This window comes from Diplotaxodon limnothrissa, linkage group LG3 (assembly GCF_057381915.1).
Source record: "Diplotaxodon limnothrissa isolate DT_005_m linkage group LG3, D_limnothrissa_male_GT1.1, whole genome shotgun sequence".
NCBI lineage: Eukaryota > Metazoa > Chordata > Actinopteri > Cichliformes > Cichlidae > Diplotaxodon > Diplotaxodon limnothrissa.
This window is the reverse complement of record NC_140598.1, coordinates 62,394,663-62,416,609: the sequence shown is the minus strand read 5'-3', so window position 1 is coordinate 62,416,609 and position 21,947 is coordinate 62,394,663. Positions and strand designations below refer to the sequence as shown.

The 21,947-nt window shown below is 42.1% G+C and overlaps 1 protein-coding gene and 2 pseudogenes across 1 annotated transcript; 2 read left to right on the top strand and 1 right to left on the bottom strand.

Moving 5' to 3' along the window:
• Window positions 1-3,264: 3,264 nt before the first annotated feature.
• Window positions 3,265-4,278, top strand: LOC146636829 (uncharacterized; annotated as a pseudogene).
• A 109-nt stretch (window positions 4,279-4,387) lies between these two features.
• On the top strand, window positions 4,388-9,348 carry LOC146636828 (neuroligin-2-like). Its single transcript, XM_085350378.1, has 4 exons — window positions 4,388-4,459; window positions 6,909-7,062; window positions 7,851-8,217; window positions 8,520-9,348. The coding sequence occupies exons 1-4, from the start codon at window positions 4,388-4,390 to the stop codon at window positions 9,346-9,348; spliced, it is 1,422 nt and encodes a 473-aa protein (XP_085206504.1).
• Window positions 9,349-18,348: 9,000 nt separating this feature from the next.
• On the bottom strand, window positions 18,349-19,478 carry LOC146636827 (uncharacterized; annotated as a pseudogene).
• Between the last annotated feature and the right edge of the window lie 2,469 nt (window positions 19,479-21,947).

Sequence of the window (21,947 nt, the reverse complement as noted above, 5' to 3'; positions counted from 1 at the left end):
TTGGTTAGACGATCACAAAAAAATGACTCGCAAATATGTTTTAAGTGGATGATTCCTCATCCATTTAAAACATCTTTGGTGGAGTTTAAATGTAAAATGGGCAAAATTCGTCGCGATCGTGACTCCTCACGTCAGCATGCTTGGTTAGACGATCACAAAAAAATGACTCGCAAAGATGTTTTAAATGGATGATTCCTCATCCATTTAAAACATCTTTGGTTGCATTTAAATGTAAAATGCGCAAAATTCCTCGCGATCGTGACTCCTCACGTCAGCAGGCTTGGTTAGACGATCACAAAAAAATGACTCGCAAAGATGTTTTAAGTGGATGATTCCTCATCCATTTAAAACATCTTTGGTTGCGTTTAAATGTAAAATGCGCAAAATTCCTCACGATCGTGACTCCTCATGTCAGCAGGCTTGGTTAGACGATCACAAAAAAATGACTCGCAAAGATGTTTTAAGTGGATGATTCCTCATCCATTTAAAACATCTTTGGTTGCGTTTAAATGTAAAATGCGCAAAATTCCTCGCGATCGTGACTCCTCATGTCAGCAGGCTTGGTTAGACGATCACAAAAAAATGACTCGCAAAGATGTTTTAAGTGGATGATTCCTCATCCATTTAAAACATCTTTGGTTGCGTTTAAATGTAAAATGCACAAAATTCCTCGCGATCGTGACTCCTCACGTCAGCAGGCTTGGTTAGACGATCACAAAAAAATGACTCGCAAATATGTTTAAATGGATGATTCCTCATCCATTTAAAACATCTTTGGTTGCGTTTAAATGTAAAATGCGCAAAATTCCTCGCGATCGTGACTCCTCACGTCAGCATGCTTGGTTAGACGATCACAAAAAAATGACTCGCAAAGATGTTTTAAATGGATGAGGAATCATCCATTTAAAACATCTTTGGTTGCGTTTAAATGTAAAATGCACAAAATTCCTCGCGATCGTGACTCCTCACGTCAGCAGGCTTGGTTAGACGATCACAAAAAAATGACTCGCAAATATGTTTAAATGGATGATTCCTCATCCATTTAAAACATCTTTGGTGGCGTTTAAATGTAAAATGGGCAAAATTCGTCGCGATCGTGACTCCTCACGTCAGCATGCTTGGTTAGACGATCACAAAAAAATGACTCGCAAAGATGTTTTAAGTGGATGATTCCTCATCCATTTAAAACATCTTTGGTTGCGTTTAAATGTAAAATGCGCAAAATTCCTCGCGATCGTGACTCCTCACGTCAGCATGCTTGGTTAGACGATCACAAAAAAATGACTCGCAAAGATGTTTTAAATGGATGAGGAATCATCCATTTAAAACATCTTTGGTTGCGTTTAAATGTAAAATGCGCAAAATTCCTCGCGATCGTGACTCCTCACGTCAGCATGCTTGGTTAGACAATCACAAAAAAATGACTCGCAAAGATGTTTTACATGGATGATTCCTCATCCATTTAAAGCATCTTTGGTGGCGTTTAAATGTAAAATGCGCAAAATTCCTCGTTTTACGCAGGACTCCTCACGTCAGCATGCATGGTTAGACGATCACAAAAAAATTACTGGCAAAGATGTTTTAAATGGATGATTCCTCATCCATTTAAAACATCTTTGGTTGCATTTAAATGTAAAATGCGCAAAATTCCTTGCGATCGTGACTCCTCACGTCAGCATGCTTGGTTAGACGATCACAACAAAACGACTCGCAAAGATGTTTTAAGTGAATGATTCCTCATCCATTTAAAACATCTTTGGTTGCATTTAAATGTAATATGCGCAAAATTCCTCGCGATCGTGACTCCTCACGTCAGCAGGCTTGGTTAGACGATCACAACAAAACGACTCGCAAAGATGTTTTAAGTGGATGATTCCTCATCCATTTAAAACATCTTTGGTGGAGTTTAAATGTAAAATGGGCAAAATTCGTCGTTTTACGCAGGACTCCTCACGTCAGCATGCATCTTTGGCTCTCCAACGGGAGATTGAGAGACCAGCGTTGGACTGGTTTCCTCTCCACTTGGTGACAGTGGGGAGGAAAAACTGCCTGTAAACGAGGACAAACCTCCGGCAGAACCAGGCTCAGGAGGGGACAGTCAACTGCCGGGACTGGTTGGTGGGGTTAACAGAGGTGGAGCAAGACGAGGCTACATCAGGTGAGGAAGCCGTAGCGTCTCTCCTCTGGAACAAGTGGAACCATTTCTTCTTTACTTACTTTCTTACTTTTCCAGGAGCGCTTTTCTTCTCCAGGATGATTTCTCAGCTCGTGGATGGTTTCTGATGCTGCTGCTGAAACGAACTGAAACTTGCTGTTGCTCACCCCTATTTATAGAAAAACATCAAAGGATTCTTAAGATCTATGACATCATCACTCCCTAAGCCAATGAGATTGTCGCTTTGGAGCGTGATGTCACAGGAGGCGAGCCACGCCCCCCGCCGCCATGACAGCTTCAGCTATGGTTCGTACGTGTTGTGTAGTCGGTTGCAACGTTAGATCTCACGATCGTGAAGGCAAGAAACTGGATAATGGGCTCTTTTCATCGTTTTCCATCCTGGCGGCGACGTGAGGGATCCCATGTATCCGATATCACCAAACAAAGACGCCAGGCATGGATTGCAGCGGTGAGACGAGCGGATATCGAGTTCCGTGCAATCTCCAGCTTTTTGTTGGTTTGCTCGCGGCATTTTCTCTCCGGTGAGTTCTAAATTAATTCATATCACTATTAAAAGGCTTTTAGTGTTTTTTCTCAATGCGCTGCGGTCATAGATAATGAGATAAAACATGCTAACGTGTGATGCTGCACAACCACGTCATGTCGACTGAGTAGCTTTTGATTTGGCATTATTTCAGGCAAACCAGCATATGAAATGGATGTAACAAATCCAGACTGGGCACCAACACTGGGGCACGACGACAAACCTGTGTCAGACTCGGACCGGCACGCAAGGCGTATGCAACAGAAGCGAAAAAGAGCACCCATTGCAGGTAAACACCCCCCCCCCCTCCAAAAACATACTAAATTGCTCTTATGGTATACTAATCCACACATAACTTAAAGATGAATCACACACATGTCATTGGAATATTGGTGTACATTAACCTTTTGTCTATGTACTATTTTTATCTTACAGGCTTGATGTTCGATGAAGGTCTGACAGAAGAACAACAACAAAATAAACATGTCATGGAGGCAGTGGACAGCAATTGTGTTGGACAAGTGGAGGTTGACGTACCAGCTGCAAATGTGGACAGTGGTGATGGAGTGACAGCGTCACGGAAGCTGAAGGGCAGACGAAGGATTGTGTGTGCAGTCAACAGGGCAGAGCAGAAATAAACCGGCTGTTGGAGGAGAACAGACTGCTTCGAGCACAGTTGCAAAAGACAGAGCTGAATGAAACCTTCTTAAAGGACGATACCGAAAAAGTAAGATATTACACTGGACTACATTGTTATGCTGTCTTAATGTCCCTCTTCAACACTGTCAAAGATTTCCTGCCAATATCAAAGAAACTGACAGGTTTCCAAATGCTCTTACTCACACTAATGCGTCTGAGACTTGATCTTCCAGTCCAGCATCTTTTCATCTATTCGATGTGTCCCACAAAACACTGTCTTCTGTCTTCACCGATACCATTGATGTTTTGTATGCCCGCTTAGGAGCACTGGTGCACTGGCCTGAGAGGCACTGTCTGCAGGCGACAATGCCTCCACAGTTTACTGAAACTTTTGGAAAACGAGTAGCCATCATTGTTGACTGTTTTGAGATTCGAACAGAAAGACCATCTAATTTAAAGGCACGCGCACAAACATACTCTCATTACAAGGGTACACACACCATAAAATACCTCATCGGGATTACACCCCATGGAGCTATTTCTTTCATTTCCAGGGGATGGGGGGGTCGTGCATCAGATAAACACATCACAGAGAGATGTGGCATTCTTCAAAAGCTGTTACCAGGGGACGTAGTATTGGCTGACAGAGGCTTTGACATCAGAGATGCTGCAGGAATGATGTGTGCACAGGTCAAGATTCCAGCTTTCACAAAAGGCTACGACGTGCCCACCTTAGAATTCATGTTGAGCGAGTAGCAGGTAGTTTGCGCAACAAGTTCAAAATGTTACACACTACAATGCCAATCCGATTACTCTTATCATGTGACGATTGATAAGATCGTTAAGGTTTGCTGTGTTTTTGTTAATATGTGCCCCAGTGTTGTTGTCAAACCAGGGCCAAATGACACTTGCTCCTGTTGAGTATTCTTAAAGCTGTTTTTTTGGATGTACAGTACATTGTAAATAGTTGTACTTTGTGTGAAGTTGTTTTAATAAAACAAAAAAGAATAGTATATTTGTTTGTTTTTCTTTATTATAGATCTATTCACATGTACACAGCAATCAGATCAACTGAAGATGCCATTGCTACAACGCTCCACACCACCATCTCTCACCTGGAAGTGCAGGGCCGTTACGCCAGGCTGCTCTTTGTTGACTTTAGCTCTGCTTTCAATACGATACTCCCGGACAGACTAATAGATAAACTGCTGGAAATTGGACTTCCTTCCACCACCTGCCGCTGGATCAGAGACTTCCTCTCAGACCGTGTACAGAGAGTTAGAGTGGGGCCTCATCTTTCCTCAGCCCTCAGCCTCAACACCGGCTCTCCACAAGGCTGTGTACTGAGTCCCCTACTGTACACTCTGTACACACATGACTGTGTTAGTTCCCACCCAGACAACACAGTCATCAAGTTTGCAGATGATACCACTGTGGTGGGGCTCATCTCAGGGGGAGATGAGACTGCATACAGAGCTGAAGTTCAGAGGCTGTCAGATTGGTGTGCAGACAACAACCTGGACCTCAATACCACCAAAACAAAAGAACTGGTAGTTGACTTCAGAAGGAGGAAGTCCGAGCTGCAGCCTGTCAGCATCAACGGGGAGTGCGTGGAAAGGGTCTCCAGTTTCAAGTTTCTGGGTGTGCACATAGACACAGACCTCCAATGGAGCTCTAACACCTCTGCGGTCTTAAAGAAGGCCCAACAGCGTCTCCACTTTCTGAGAATCCTCAGAAAAATGGACCTGAAGAAGGAGCTGCTGACCGTCTTCTACCGCTGCTCCATTGAAAGTGTGCTGACATATTGCATCGGTGTGTGGTTCTCCAGCTGCACCACAGCACACAGAAAGGCACTCCAGAGGGTCATCAACATGGCCCAAAAAATCATTGGACATCCTCTTCCCTCCCTGAAGGACCTGTACAGCACTCGCTGTCTCAAGAGGGCACGCAGCATCCTACGGGACTGCACACACCCAGGACACCGGGTGTTTAAGCTGCTGCCGTCTGGCAGGAGGTTCAGGCTGCTGAGGTCCCGAACAAATAGACTCAAGGACAGCTTTTACAACAGGGCAATAGCCCTGATCAATGTAAATAGCTGACCTGACTGGATACCTCCCTGGACTTTTTAGGGGGGAGGTAACAATGTTTAAAACGATAACAATAATATTTATATTTATAACAAGGTGCAATAATAATTAATGTGCAATAATAACAGTGTGCAATACACATACACTTATTCTTCTTTTTTATACTAAGTTAATATACTGTGTTGTGTTGTTTGTTACGTTGTGATGTGTCATATCGTGTCGTGTTGTGTTATATGTAGTGCCGACGTAGGACAGTTTTTCCAATTTCATTGTACTACTGTACTATGTATGACTGTGCAATGACAATAAAGAGTTATCTTATCTTATCTTAATCACATAAAAATGAAATGCAAACTATTTACATCGCACCACACAGCTGTCATCAATCTTTAACCACAACATGAAACATTACAGGCTATTTAGAGCAGCACGTTGTTTCGAGAAGTATTTCCCAACAAGTTCAGGAAGGCACACTTTACGAAAGAAGTCTTGTGCTTGCTTTAAGCGCGGTTTCCAGAAATCCACAGCAGGGAAGACGCGAATCACAGCAAGGTCTCTCTGTGTCCACACAACGAGGTCACAGTGGTTGGCGCCCGTAACAATTTTTTCAAAGTACCGTCTCTTGGCGTCTTGCACAATCGGTTGCGATACAGCCCTTTGTCTTTTGTGCTGATTTTGAGCATGGTTCTGGCAGTCCCGAATCCAACACTCCAACACTGTGTGCTTGTTTTGCTTTCTGGCCTACTGACATGGCGCCGTGATCCCACAATGCACTGCGGCGTGATGTCAACTCCAAAGCTCTATTTTTTTTTAAACTGTTTTCAAACTTAACTTAAAATTTCAGTGTTTTATTTGTATATTTGTATATTGCAAAATCACAATAATCTTCCAATTTAGAACTACAAGTAAAAAAAATTTATTTTCATAAACCACGCAGAGCCGCACCATAAGGACTAAAGAGCCGCGTGCGGTTGCCGACCCCTGATCTAAAGGGTTTAACAAAAAGCTTCCTGCTGGAAAATGAAATGTCCCCACTGGGCGATCGTGGCTCAAGAGTTGGGGGTTCGCCTTGTAATCGGAAGGTTGCTGGTTTGAGCCCCGGCTTGGACAGTCTTGGTCGTTGTGTCCTTGGGTAAGACACTTCACCCGTTGCCTACTGGTGGTGGTCAGAGGGCCCGGTGGCATCAGTATCCGGCAGCCTCGCCTCTGTTAGTGAAAGTGAAACATGCTTTCATCTGTTTTTGGTAATGTGCTGGAAAAGCTTGAAAATCGACCTTGAATGTGCTTAAAAAGTGCTTACAGTTATTATTACAGTTTATAGCAGGACTTTCATGGCAACAGCTAATCTTTATTTTGTTTACTGGGAAATGAAATGCTGCCAATTCACAAAGCTGTGTTTCAGCCGCACTTCCTGTTATAGACTTGTGATGCACACAGGCTCTGTTCCAGCACTCAGCATGTTCTTCCTCATTTTCTCCACCAGGGGGAGTTCCTAAACTATGACATCCTGATAGGAGTGAACCAGGGAGAGGGGCTGAAGTTTGTGGACGACAGTGAGGACAACGACGGCATCTCAGCTGCGGCGTTCGACTACACCATCTCCAACTTTGTTGACAACCTCTACGGATACCCAGAGGGTGAGGACGCCACCTCTGTACACTGCCACTTTTTCAGTTATTCCATTTAACAGCCTCCTCTCACTTAACTGCATTTTGCAGCATCATCAGGTTTTGTCTTATTAGGAGCCGCGTTTGTTGATCTGTTAGTTTTTTTCTGTTTACTGTATTCATTAAAATAAACGGATAATCATCAAAATGACAAATGTGGACAATTATCAAAGCTTACATTACAGTTCTGACAGCTTGAGTTCACATGAATTTTCAAAAGAATATAAAGACCTGTGAAAGTGCTTTAAGCGTTTAAAACATGCGAGTAAAGAATGGAATCAGTAACATGTGAGCCCAGTGAAGTGCATCAAACAAGACAAGCGTGCTAAAGAGAGCCACTCATCCACATCACGGCGTGTCTGCGCCTTAACCTTTGAGGCTCTGTGGGCAGTAATGCTATCATCCCCCAGGTAGTCGGCTCCCAGTCTCAGTGTCTGTGTTTCTGACAGATCGGCCTGCGAACCCCTCACAGCCGGACCACAGTCACAGTACAGACATGTTTGGATAATGCAGTCATGCTTCCTCTCTGTGCCTGTCACTCGTTCTGTTATCTGAAAGACTGTTTTTTTTCCTCTCTAGATTTCTCACTCGCTTCCTGGCTCTTGGTTCATCTCACCAACATTTGCTTTGGTTTCATATCTTTTCATCAGACCGATCTCTTAAAAAATGTCTTGCACTGCTGTTACTTTACTCTTAGCAGTTTTTCACTTTTATCTTTCTTCCCCCTCCTTTTGTCTCCTCCTGTGCTTCTTCACCAGGCAAAGACATCCTGAGGGAGACCATTAAGTTCATGTACACAGACTGGGCGGACAGGGACAACGGAGACATGCGGCGGAAGACTCTGTTGGCCCTGTTTACGGACCACCAGTGGGTGGCACCAGCTGTGGCCACTGCCAAACTCCATGCTGAGTTTCAGTCCCCAGTTTACTTTTACACGTTCTACCACCACTGCCAGACGGAGACGCGGCCCGAGTGGGCCGACGCCGCGCACGGAGACGAGATACCTTACGTGTTCGGCGTACCGATGATCGGTGCCACGGACCTGTTCCCGTGCAACTTCTCCAAGAACGATGTGATGCTGAGCGCTGTGGTCATGACTTACTGGACTAACTTCGCAAAGACTGGGTAGGCCTCATGTCGTAGTGTAAACTGTACACGTTACTGTATGTTCTCTGACAGCCTTCTAGTCATCTTGAATACTTGAATCTGGGTTGCTAGTTTAATTCTCGTGTGGCTTTGAAGAATTGAACATACTGGTTGACCAAAAGCATCCAGATCCCAGAGCAGCCGGTTGGTCTTAGATAGTTGAAAGGTTGCACAGAGAATGGGCCTCCTGTCTGTATTCAGTGTATTGATGCCACATGTTACTTATAATGGAGACTGAATATAACTTTGAACTGAAACGTTTAACCTTTATGCTCCACCAGGGACCCCAACCTGCCCGTCCCTCAGGACACCAAGTTCATTCATACCAAGCCCAACCGCTTCGAGGAGGTCATCTGGACCAAGTTCAACTCGAAGGACAAGCAGTACCTTCACATCGGTTTGAAACCTCGTGTCAGAGACAACTACAGAGCTAACAAAGTGGCCTTTTGGCTGGAATTAGTCCCTCATCTTCACAGCCTGCACGACGTGCTCTTTCCCACCACTACGCGCTCCCCTGCAGGCCGTGACCCCGGCACCACGAGGCCCAGGAACAACGTTCCTCGAACCACTCGTCATCCTTACCCTACCTTCCCGTCAGATCCCGAGCCCGAGGGCTCAGAGCGCCCGCCCCAGGACCTCTTTCCCGGAGACACCCGCGACTGCTCCACCGAACTGAGCGTGACAGTTGCAGTTGGAGCGTCGCTCCTCTTCCTCAACATCCTGGCCTTCGCCGCCCTTTACTACAAGCGTGACAAGCGGCACGAGATGCGCCGGCACCGGCTGTCCCCTCAGCGGGGCGGCCCCGCCAACGACCTGGCTCACAGCCAGGAGGAGGAGATCATGTCCCTGCAGATGAAGCACTCGGAGCACGACGCTCACCACGACATGGAGCCCCTGCGACCCCACGACATCCTGCGGCCCGCCTGCCCTCCCGACTACACCCTGGCACTGCGCCGCGCCCCTGACGACGTCCCGCTGATGACGCCAAACACCATCACCATGATCCCCAGCACCATCACCAGCATGCAGCCTCTTCACGCCTTCAACACATTCCCCTCCACCGGCCACAACAACACCCTGCCCCACCCCCACTCCACCACCAGGGTATAGTAGGGACAGGCCCGACACAGCGCCACCTAGGGACCAGGAACACTGGCTCTGCTACCGCTCTGGAAGGGAGGCCTCTAGACGTGGGCCTTCGTTCTGTCCTCTTATTCTCTTCTTTCTCCAAAAGCAACTACACCTGCTGCGTCATGTGCTGTAAAACTTGGCAGCTCCCTCCACTGGTGGCATGTGGAGGTGCAACTGAAGTGTACAGCAGCAGATGAGCAGTTTGGGGTGGGGGTGGGGTGGGTGACTCAGATCTTTCAAAGATACTGTTTTCAAAGACGGTCTGCTGTTTCCAGGCTCAAGACCTCCAACATTTGTCAAAGGGACGAATGCTCTCTCGCTCCTCGCTGTTTTCTCTTTTTTACGTTGGCGTCATCTCTTTTTCCATCTCCTGTGTGTTATGTGCACATTATGCTTCTCTTTTCTACATCCCTGTTTTACTACTGCTCTCTTCCTCTCATTTGACACGCCTCCCTCCTGCTCTTCTCTAAAAATTCCCGATCTGCTGAGCAGTTTGGAGGGGGGAGGCGTACACTAAACATATAACTATAAAAACACTGATATCTTTCATTCTACCAGCATTTTTAGGTGCCAAGTAAGTACTGCTGTGTTTCATTTCTCATCGAGGGAGAAGAAAAACGAAAGAAAAATAAAGTATCGCTATTTACCGTCAACTAACAGAGTTCTGTCATGTTCTCATGACAAAGTGCCAAACTGGCCTCAGTCGTGTTTTTCTTTCTTTCATCTTCTCTTTTTTTGTTGTTTTGTTTGAAGCATTTGTTTAATTGTTGTTTTTTATTGTGTGGAAAGAATTTTTCTGAAAATATAGATATAGAGAAATGATATTATATATAGTTCTATATAAAATGTGTACAAAGGAGAAAGTATATAAAAGGGTTTTCTCAGTGGGGGATCTATGCATGAATTATTTTTAAAGACGCGGGGAAAAGGACACTGTACCTGTCGATGCACGTTTCCCAAGACTAAACGAGTCATATCGCTCCATGTTTGCTACTTTTGGTTTTTGGTTTTCTCCCGCAGAGTAAGAGCATCGCAGGAGCATCGCAGGAGCATCGCAGGAGCATCGCAGGAGCTCCTGAAGTCAAACGACGCCTCCCAGCACTCATTTATTAAAACGGAGTCGATGCCAAAAGTCTTAAACGTTAGAATCAAAGCAACAGCTGTGAACTCAGTCATGGTGTCATGTGCAGCCTTCATCTTACTGTCACTACTTTTTCATTTTAGGGTACGTGAGGTAAAGCGTCCGTCGATGTAGCTTGATTGTACAAAATTATTTTTCTACGTTATTAACAAAACAGAGCAGAGACTGATGCTGCTCCTGTCTGACCCCCTTGTGTCTGGCACATGTGTATTCTGACTTATCACATCTGCATCACTCAAGCGTAGGCGGGCCCGCGTCAGACAACAATAAACAAAAAGCAGAAAAAGGCCAACAGTAAAAACTCAGACTCCAGCATGAGCTCCTTCCTGCTGCTTAACCAATCACCTTCCTCCATATCATCACTGCTCCCTCCCTCCTCCTCTCTCCATCCTACACCACCTTTGTTATTTAACACCGACCCCCCCAATCTGATAATCAGACAAATTCCCAAACACCTGACTTCACTGTGTCGACACCGTTCCTGACTATTTCTGACCTCAGGTCAGCTCTGCTATTATCCTCACATTAAGGGTTCGTTCACCTGCCTGCAGATGATCTGTGAGCTCGTCGGTTGTAAATTAAACTCTAAGCACACTGAGGGTAACCGGGAGGCGTTCAGGGCCTGCAGTGCAGAGCTGCAACATGACAAAAAGGGATGGGGGCTCAGATCTCCTGAACAGGGTAGAAACAACACGGTGGGTTTGTGCTGTTTGTGATTCCTGCTCCGTCACTCTGGTGGAGACGACTGCAGCTCAGCAGCGCTCCCTGCTGATCCTCTGATGAAGATGTCAACAGTATGTAAACTGAGCTGATGTGCTGCTGTTTGAGCCCACGTGGTAGCGTACGTCCAGTATGGGAGAACTTAGTCACCGGTGCTGTCTTTGCTTGTGCTCTAGCTTTAGCCTGTTTGATTGTTTGTTTTCTATTTTATTACTGCCTAAAAGGGGAGGTGGGGGAAACACATGCCTGACTTCTCCTGTCAGAGGTTTTGTAAGCTCACTGGAAGGGAAACGTGCACAATGTAAATCATAAAACAACTGACTGGGGCTGTGCTGCAGGTGGATCAGTGCTGTGGACAGTAGCTGTGGAAAAGAGACTGGACAAAGACTCTCAGCCTTAAATACAGGACAGAGGATGATCCGATCATCTTTCAGCTAACAGTGTCGAGCAGAAGGACGGCCGGCTGATGCGTCCGTACGAACCCTTTTGTACTCACTCCTGTGTATAAGGAGGCGGCGAGGGGTTGTGTAGTTAACCTCAGCACCACACAGCTACAGCAGAGGAGAGAACACAAACGAGTCCTTTCATTCGGCTCTGTTCTTTCTCCTTGTCTGTTTTATAAGCTAACACTAGAGGGCGCCATTGTGGCACATTCAGCGCTCACTCTGAGGTCACTGGACAGAGAAGAAAATACCAAACTGGGAGACGGATGGAGACGAAACATCTGGAAGATCAGAACTGTACATTTTTAAGTGTAAGAAAAAAAACAGACAAAATATTTGTAAATATTAAGTTTCTTGTTTATTTTATGTTTTGTTTTTTTGGTTTTTTTGGAGTGAATGAATGATATGCTTATTTTGTGATGACAAAAGACAACAGGTGCAGTTTGTAATGAGAAGAAAAAAATGGCCGTTAGCTAGAGGTTTCAAATGAGTTCATCCTTACCACCGATCAGTTTTGTCTTTGTTTTTTCAACATTTATTTTATTTTTGTCATAACGTTGATCGTTATCATGTGACCATCCTGTAGCAGGAAGGTCGCTGTAGCAGAAGTCATCTCCACTGAAGCCCCCTCACAGCAGAGGGCCAGTCATGCTGTTTATTAGCATTTGCTAGTTTTCAGTGAGAAAAAACATTTTCATCAAGTTTTAAATCCTTTCGTTGCTCTTTTCTCTGCGATTGTCATAAAATCGTCGTCCTCTTTTCAAGCCTTAGCTCGCTTTTATTTTGAAATATGAGTCTTGTGATCAGAGATGAATCTGTGCTGCATGATGTGCGTAACATCAGAGCGATAAAAGCCAGCTTTGCCTTTCAGTGATTCGCAGTAAGGACATAAATGACCTAAAATGAGACTGAAAAAAGTGCAGTCAGTTAAATGTTAGCTCACCTAACATGTAGCAGTGTTTACATGTAGCCATGTTTGACAGACTCCAGGGCTTTGATACCATAAGATGCCTCATATCCTCACAGCCTCATGAGATCACACAGGTGGTCTGACCTGCTCGTGTCACACTGTGCTGTCTGTCTGTCTGTCCGTTGTTTTTCTCCTGCAGTGATGTTATGTAGCAGAAAAACAGTTGGATGCTGGAAAAGTGCAGAGCGATGGGTGAGGTGTGGAGAACATCACAGTCTGTGTGTGTTCAACAGCTGTTAGAGCCACACTTTGTCCTTTCTGTGGTATAACTGCTGGATTTATTTTATTCCAACACTTAGAAACTGTCAGCAAAGCAAAACTTCATGATTGGATGATCCTGTGTCACGTCCACAGTGTCAAACGTGCACAGAGACAGTGACACCCACAGAGAAACCCTCAGCTTGGTGTCCATTGCAAATCTGCACCTGTTGTCTTGTTTCTACTTTCTTTGTTGAACTCAGAAACTCGAGACTTGAGATGAAGAAAAATGTTAAATAATGGAATAAAAAAAAGATGATTATTAAAAAAAGTAAAGTAAAATTATATAAATAAATGAGGTGATGATATTTCTGTTTACTTTAGAAGTTATTATACACTGTATGCTGTGATTCTGATCTGGGAAACATTAAAGACATTCATAGCCAGACTGCTGACTTTGTGTTTTTATTCAGTCGCCTAACAGAAGTGCAGTAAGAAACGATTTAGCCCATCCTGATTTCTTAGCTATTTGCATATTTGCCACACTTACGTGTTTCAGATCATGAAGAACATTTTTATGATAGATAAAGATGACCAGAGTCAGTGTAAAATAAAGCTTTTACATGTATTGCTGGGAGGTCGGCAGCTCCCTCCACTGCTTGGCCCTCTGTGAAAAACAACTGGGATCCAGCTTCCGTGTGATGCTGAATTATATAAGCGGAAGAAAATAAATAGATAGAAGGATGGATGATTGTATTTTGTGTACAATCGTTGAAGTGTAAAAAGGGTTGGCCCTCCGTGGTGCCCTAAGCAAAGTTTGATTTTTGGAGCCCTTTAATAGTGCCAATAATACTGATTAATGATCACCTACTATAAATGTATTTCATTTTCTAATGTTGATGTTGTTGTAATCCACAGTGAAAAATGTCATAAAAACAGAGAGAAACAATAGATCAAACCTGAGAGCTGCACAGTTGCAGCAGTGTGGTTTACGTCATTGTGTTGTCAGCCTGTTTTACACATCGGTGGTTTCTTATTGACATGTAAAAAGATCTGAAATCGTAGTAAATTCAGCTGCTATTGTGGGCTGGGGATGATTTACACTTAACATTTTAATAACTGGGTACTGAATGTCATAGGCCCAATGTTCCCTCTAATTTTTCACGTGTCTGAGCGAACACACAAACTCCCTGAGCGATCCCTTGGACCAATGAGCGACATCAGACGTGTGCACTGTGGTCACGCCGGCATCGAATCCATCCAAGTTACATGGTTTATTAAAATAATCAAATTACAGCATTTACATTTATGTTAGACTACTTTTAGCCCATTTACAATGAAAATGTAAAAAAAAAATCTTGTTCATGACCTGTGTAGTATGTTAACACTATTGGAAGTAAAAATAACTTGAACTCCAATTTCGAAAACACAACTTTCTTTCTTTTCTTTTTTTTCTTTTATACAGCTCTGACTTGTATTATGAGTCTGTGGTCTGGGAGAGAGTCCTGTAACTCTCTGTCTCCAAAATACAGTATATAATGACCAATGCTGGGCAATTAATTATATAGTTACTTCTTCAAAAAAGTAACTCAGTTTGGCAAACAACGTTTTTTGCAGCTATTTTTTTAAATGCAGCCAAGGCGTTTTTAAATAAACATTTCAAACTATTTACAGAACAATCAGCTGTTCTGCATCAAATCTGATGCCACACAAATTATTTGTGCCACTCCAAAAAATAATTTCTGTCCACTATGAGATAAAGGAAAAGAACAACAGTCTGATACCTGCAGGCCTGACAGCAGCAGATGTATCACTCCTGTAACACCTGTAACATTCAGCAGTCGCCTCATTGTTCTGACACACACAACAAAACTATTGACTACACTACACACTAACTACACAAGATTTGCGCTAAACGTTGCAAATCTCTCACATCTCAAAGCACCGCCATCACTCCTAAAACTTCCCCCCGTTTCTTAACAACTAGACGCCACGTTGCCATATCATTCTTTGATTGGTCGACATGGTACTTTTTTGGACGAATAGGAAAGGCAGAGGGGGGTGGGGTTTGTTTTTGCTCACAGGTGGAGAGCGCTTTCGAGTGTTTTCCTTATAAAACGCCGTTTTTACCGTTTCTTCCTGCAGTAAATATAAACAACGATAGTATTCAGAAAGAAAACAAAACATTGCAGATGTTTTTATCACAACTCTGGTTTTACGTGGTCTATCAACACAATTTAAAAACTGGTATAAAGTCCCCAATTTTTCCGTCAATTGTTCCGTCTGTCCTGCTCACATCTCCAATGGTTGTACACGTTGTCATTAACATGGCTTCACTCCACATCAGCCACGCCGCTTTGCCAGCTAAAACACTGGTGTCGGCACATAAGGACGCTGTCATAGCCTGTCAACAACGTTGATTGGCTGCGCATACACGCATTATTGGCTGGACTATGGGATAAGGTGGCATCGTTCCCATATGGGAGCAGCCAGTCACTTACTGACCAACACTGCAAAACAGAATTGTTAAAGTATTAATTTTAATTTCAATTCAGGTTAGATTTTTTTTGGTGCGCAACGCAGAATTTCTGTGCGCAGAGACTGTGCCAGCAGTGCGCAATTGCGCACGTGCGCAGCTTAGAGGGAACATTGCATAGGCCCACTAAAAGTTACAAAATAAGCTACTATCAAATACATTTTCTGTAAACACATCAGAAGGTTATTTATGTGGCAAAAAGTTAGATCTATACAAAATGTTGCAGGGAAACGGAGAAGGAGCTCGTATAGGTTTGAGTTTTATTCACATCTGTTGTGCAGGTACAAATAGCAGAGTGGAAAACTTTATACTTTGTGTTTGCAAACATTAATTTATGAAGATTAATTAACATGAGTGTAGCACAAAGTAAAGGTGAAAGCAGTATTCTGACATGACAGTGCAATCAAAACACATTTTGCCACAACAATCTGTGAATAATTGTGACAAACAACTGTCATTTTAATATTGGACAGACTAGTTGTGCAGCCCTAACCTGAAATATGCTGTTTGTTCTGAATGAAAAACGTTAGTCTTTGATAAACATTTTAATCCCATTTATAGATGCAATATGTTATTTCAGTTAAGACTAAATGTTACCACACGTTCCCATCATTAGAGCGCATTTAAAGTGTGGAGAAGTCTGTGAAGGTTCTCAGTCATCCAGGTCATCGTAGTCTAAGGAGCTTGCTAAGAAAAGCGTCTGGACTTCTTTGAGTTACTTGAAGACGTTTCACCTCTCATCCGAGAAGCTTCTTCAGTTCTAAGGGTCAAATGGTGGAGAGTCCAAGCTGTATTGAAGAATTTCTAACTTCATGTAGGCTAAACAGCGGCCTAGAATTAGACTCAAAATCCTGCAGTTGCCCAAAATAAAGGGGGCGTTAATGTACCAGATTCTACAGAACACCAGAAATAACTGCTAAGATGGGTCCAACACATCTGAGTTCATGCTGGAGGAACTGTGGGACACACTCTGCCAACCACACTCATATATTGTGGCTCTGCCTTAAACTCTGTGTATTCTGGAGGCAGATATTTGATGCTCTCAAAGACATTTTCCAAGGTAAATATTCCACTAAGTCCTACAGTAGCAGTGTTGGGAAGGATTGCAGAACATATTGACTGCAAAGCCAAAAGTTACCTGCTAAATATATGACTCACTGCAGCCCTAAAATGCATAACTATCAGATGGTTAAAACCAGATATAATCTATGGATCCAGTGAGTGTCTGTCTGATGGAACAAATTACATACTCAGACTACAGAAACAAGTCTTTGAGAAACGGTGGGGACTCATGTTACCTTTCCTATTACAATGAAGAACACCACCTAGTTTTGTGAGCTCTCTCTCTCTCCACACACACACACACACACACACACACACACACACACACACACACACACACACACACACACACACACACACACACAGCATGTTATGCCAGTTTCAGCTGAAACTATGTTTCAAACCATAATCCGGGTTTTTAGTTCACCATTTATGAGGTTTCAAGAAGAAAATAAAAGACAGATCTGAATGTTTGAAAATGTTTTGGAAAGATTCTGTAAAGATGAGATGAAAAATACTCAAAGGATAAATTTAATTGGTTTATTATTTAGATAAGAATAACAAGCAAGTAAAGGAAGAAACAAGGTAAAATGAAGTAATAATGAAAGAAGTTAAACAAGTAAAAGAAGAAACAAGGTAAAATGAAGTAATAATGAAAGAAGTTAAACAAGTAAATGAAGAAACAAGGTAAAATGAAGTAATAATGAAAGAAGTTAAACAAGTAAATGAAGAAACAAGGTAAAATGAAGTAATAATGAAAGAAGTTAAACAAGTAAATGAAGAAACAAGGTAAAATGAAGTAATAATGAAAGAAGTTAAACAAGTAAATGAAGAAACAAGGTAAAATGAAGTAATAATGAAAGAAGTTAAACAAGTAAATGAAGAAACAAGGTAAAATGAAGTAATAATGAAAGAAGTTAAACAAGTAAATGAAGAAACAAGGTAAAATGAAGTAATAATGAAAGGAGTTAAACAAGTAAATGAAGAAACAAGGTAAAATGAAGTAATAATGAAAGAAGTTAAACAAGTAAATGAAGAAACAAGGTAAAATGAAGTAATAATGAAAGAAGTTAAACAAGTAAATGAAGAAACAAGGTAAAATGAAGTAATAATGAAAGAAGTTAAACGAGTAAATGAAGAAAAAAGGTAAAATGAAGTAATAATGAAAGAAGTTAAACAAGTAAATGAAGAAACAAGGTAAAATGAAGTAATAATGAAAGAAGTTAAACAAGTAAATGAAGAAACAAGGTAAAATGAAGTAATAATGAAAGAAGTTAAACAAGTAAATGAAGAAACAAGGTAAAATGAAGTAATAATGAAAGAAGTTAAACAAGTAAATGAAGAAACAAGGTAAAATGAAGTAATAATGAAAGGAGTTAAACAAGTAAATGAAGAAACAAGGTAAAATGAAGTAATAATGAAAGAAGTTAAACAAGTAAATGAAGAAACAAGGTAAAATGAAGTAATAATGAAAGAAGTTGAACAAGTAAATGAAGAAACAAGGCAAAATGAAGTAACAATGAAAGAAGTTAAACAAGTAAATGAAGAAAAAAGGTAAAATGAAGTAATAATGAAAGAAGTTAAACAAGTAAATGAAGAAAAAAGGTAAAATGAAGAAATAAGGAAAGAAGTTAGGAGAGAAAACCCCAACAATCCCCTCTGAGCAAGCACTTGGCGACAGTGGGGAGGAAAAACTGCCTTTAAACGGGCAGAAACCTCCGGCAGAACCAGGCTCAGGAGGGGACAGTCAACTGCCGGGACTGGTTGGGGGGGTTAACAGAGGTGGAGCAAGACGAGGCTACATCAGGTGAGGAAGCAGTAGCGTCTCTCCTCTGGAACAAGTGGAACCATTTTTTCTTTTTTTTCATGCACTTTTCCACGAGCGCTTTTTTCTCCACGATGAGATTTCTCAGCTCGTCGATGGTTTCTGCGTTTTTTTTCTTCAAGTTTCTCACATCTTTGTTCCATCTCTTCCAATGCTGCTTGTTGTTCTTCAAGCTTGTCTTTGAGTTGTTTGGATGTTTCCTCCTGTATCAGCTTGTCCTTGTGCATGTCTGCATTTCTCTGTTGGACCTCTTTGTGCTTGTCTTTTAACTGCTTCTTTCTTTTCTTGATTTCTTGATTTTTGTCTTCATGTATTTTGTCTTCTTGTTGTTTTTGTGACTGCATTTGAGTGTGTTCACTCTTCAAGTTATTGAATTCCACCAAACGCCCCTTAACGAGCTCGGAGTTGTTTCTCGCTATCTGATCGATCCTTTTCTGCATCTGTGAGCACCGTTTCTCCAGTTTGTCCCTTTCTTCTTCCACTTTAGTTGCTTTGTCCTCCAGCTGATTACAAAACTCTTGCAGTTTTAGATTTTTAGACTCAAAGTCCTGGACGATGCGTTTTCCTTCTTTCAGTCTTTCCTGCTGTTGCTCTTTCTGTTGAAGAAGGTCTTTATTTTGGCGCAGTGTTTCATCCAGGCTTTCTTTCAGCATGCGGTATTTTTCCTGCATGCTCTTCAGTTTGTGCTGCATGTCTTGTTGCTTTTTGTCCTGCTCTTCCTTCTGTTGGAGGAATTTATTCTTTTCTTCCACAGCTTCATGGAGCTGTCTTTGGAGGAGCAGATTTTTTCGGTCCATGTATTGGAGATCCCGCTGTATCTTATCAGTCATCGTTTTCTTGTCTTGGAGCTGGTTGGTCATTTCTTTTAGTTCTGCGCGCTTTTGCCTGTTTTCTTTATTGAGGTGCACAATCTGCTCTCGGGCCTGAGCAAACTTGATTCCCCAGCCCTCATTAATAATGTTTATGTCCGGCTGGCGCTGTTGTCTTTCTTCCAGCTCTTTATTTTGGGCTTCCATTCGTCTACACTTGTCCTCCAGTTGACGTTTTTCTTCTTCAATTTGTTGCATTTTTTTCTGGAGAAGGTAGTTTTCCTTCCTACTCTCCTCTAATGCCCTTTGGAAGGATGAGATGCCATTTGGGGAAATTGGCTGGCCACTCCAGGAAGGAGAGGCGGCGTAATCTTTTTGAATTGGTTGTTTTTTTCTTGGAAACATGTTGGAGTTTCTATACGATGACTTTGAAGAGCTTTCCAAATGTTTCTGTGGTGAACGTTTTGTATGCTGCAAACACAGATGCTGCTGAAACGAACTAAATCTTGCTGTTTCTCACCCCTATTTAAGGAAAAACATCAAAGGACTTATGACGTTCTATGACATCATCACTCCAATGAGATTGTCACAAGACGTTTTGGAATGGGGTGTTTTTTTTTAAACTGTTTTCAAACTTAACTTAAAATTTCATTGTTTCCTAGTTGTGGACTATTGGTTAGTCCAGCCGATGATGAAATTAATTGTCACAAACATCCCTAATATTACATAACAGACGACAGAAAACAAGACAGTTTTTTTTCTAATAGAGGTATAATAAAAGTTTTTTTAATTATCCTACTTTTTATAAAAGAGAACATTTATTAAAGAGTATGTATTTAATTAAAAAACTCTGTTCATCTAAAGCAGGGGTCAGCAACCTTTAAGACCCAAAGAGCCATAATTGGCCTATCTGGGGTTGAAAGGCTCGATAAATGCACGGCGTTTCGCCGGGTACACCGGCTTCCACGAGTGTGATGCTTATTTTGAGCGATGAAAAAATAACAAAATATAATTTTATTTGTATATTGCAAAATCACAATAATCTTCCAATTTAGAACTACAAGTAAAAAAAAGAACTGGCATAAATAAAATACACTTCAGCTAAATACTAATTTATTTTCCCAAACCACGCAGAGCCGCACTATAAGGACTAAAGAGCCGCATGAGGCTCCGGAGCCGCAGGTTGCCGACCCCTGATCTAAAGGCTATAACAAAAAGCTTCCTGCTGGAAAATGAAATGTCCCCATTAAGAGTCTGAATCAGGAGCCGATGACATTACTCTGTAAACTCTCAAAGCACTTTAATAAACAAGCAAACAGTTCCACCTCTCGCATTATTGCGTAAAGTTGACAGCGCGTCAGGCAAATAGGCAGGCTCCATCCCCGGCCTCTAGCGACTGTGGAAGTCGCTACATCTTTAGTCAACAAAAAACGGCATTCTGGAGAAGCCAGCCACAAGCAGGATCAAAGAAATCAGATCAAGGAACCTGAAAGACGCCAAGTAAGTGCAGCGCATCTGAATGAGTGAGCCCAGCAGCACCGACACACCTGACGCAATTCTGAGGAGCGCAGGTAAGAATACCTGTGCATGTCTGGTTGTGGAAAAGGAAGCGACATTGCATTAGCGCTGAGATGTTTTAAGAGGAGACACTGAATGGAATGAATGTTGGTTAAATGTGCAATGTTTTTGGCTGCGCTCTTGGATTGATGACTGCGCTGCGTCTTATTAATTATGCTGCTTGGATGATGTTCAAATGGACAATTAAAGTGCCGTTACGTTGAAAGGATTTTATGGTCAAAGTCTATTGTGGCTTCCAGTGGATATATGTTTTAATGGATGATCACTGAAGATTAAAATAAATAAATAAATAAAAAATCGAACAAACAAACGGGAAAATCATGAGTCAAACAGGTGATGATGATTGTTCCTCTAATGATTTGGGGGGAAAGAGAGAAAGAAAAATGACTGGAAAGGCATTGTTGAATAAAATCGAAAAATCACAAAATGAATGCAAAATATATGTTAATAAAATGAAAGGACTAATACAAAAAATGAAAGCGCTCATGCAACACAATGAAAATCTTTCTCAAATTAAGCAGTATTTGGTGGATTTAAAGGCACTGTGCGAAAAGGCTTCAAGTTCACATGTTGAGGTGTTGTCTTTGGTGCCAGAGGAAGTAATAAAAGAAGAGGAATGCTTTTCAAGTATCATGAAATACACAAATGTGTTTTTAAATGAAATTCAGAACTGGATAAATCAAAGAGAACAAAATCCTGCTGTTTGTCCAAAGCAAATCAATTTATTGGAAAACAATGTTGCATCAAATACTGAGACAGAAGTGGAGGATGATATCAAGCCAAGTGATAGTGTTTCTGTTGTGATATTTTGATACCATGGTAGCATTTACTGAGTATTGTTTTTGATGATATTATACAAAGGACCCTGTTTCTGCAATGCCCTTTGTTTTAACCTCATCTCCTCTTGCTGTGTCAACTGAAGATTTTATGGTGTGAAAGTAGATACTAAGGTTGGAGGGAAAACACCAACAAATCACTCTTTTACTTATCACTCCCTTGCAGAAGATGTTTATGTGAAGACCATCTGGGTTGTGTCAGAACTCATGGATGTAGGAGACCTCTGTATAAGATTTATAGGCCTTGTGAGTGCATCTTTATTGCCCTAGCTGAACAAAGGATTCCAACTGTCGAAGGACACCACCCCACCCAGTGGGCAGGGTCTGAACTGAAACTTGTTGTCTGCCTATAAAAACTGCTGCACAAAGAATAAACTTTGAGTTAGTTTGGGATGACAATTTAGAACAGTCTCCGCGTCTTTTTGTTCTTCCAAACTGCTCCCGGTACTCCGGCCGGTGC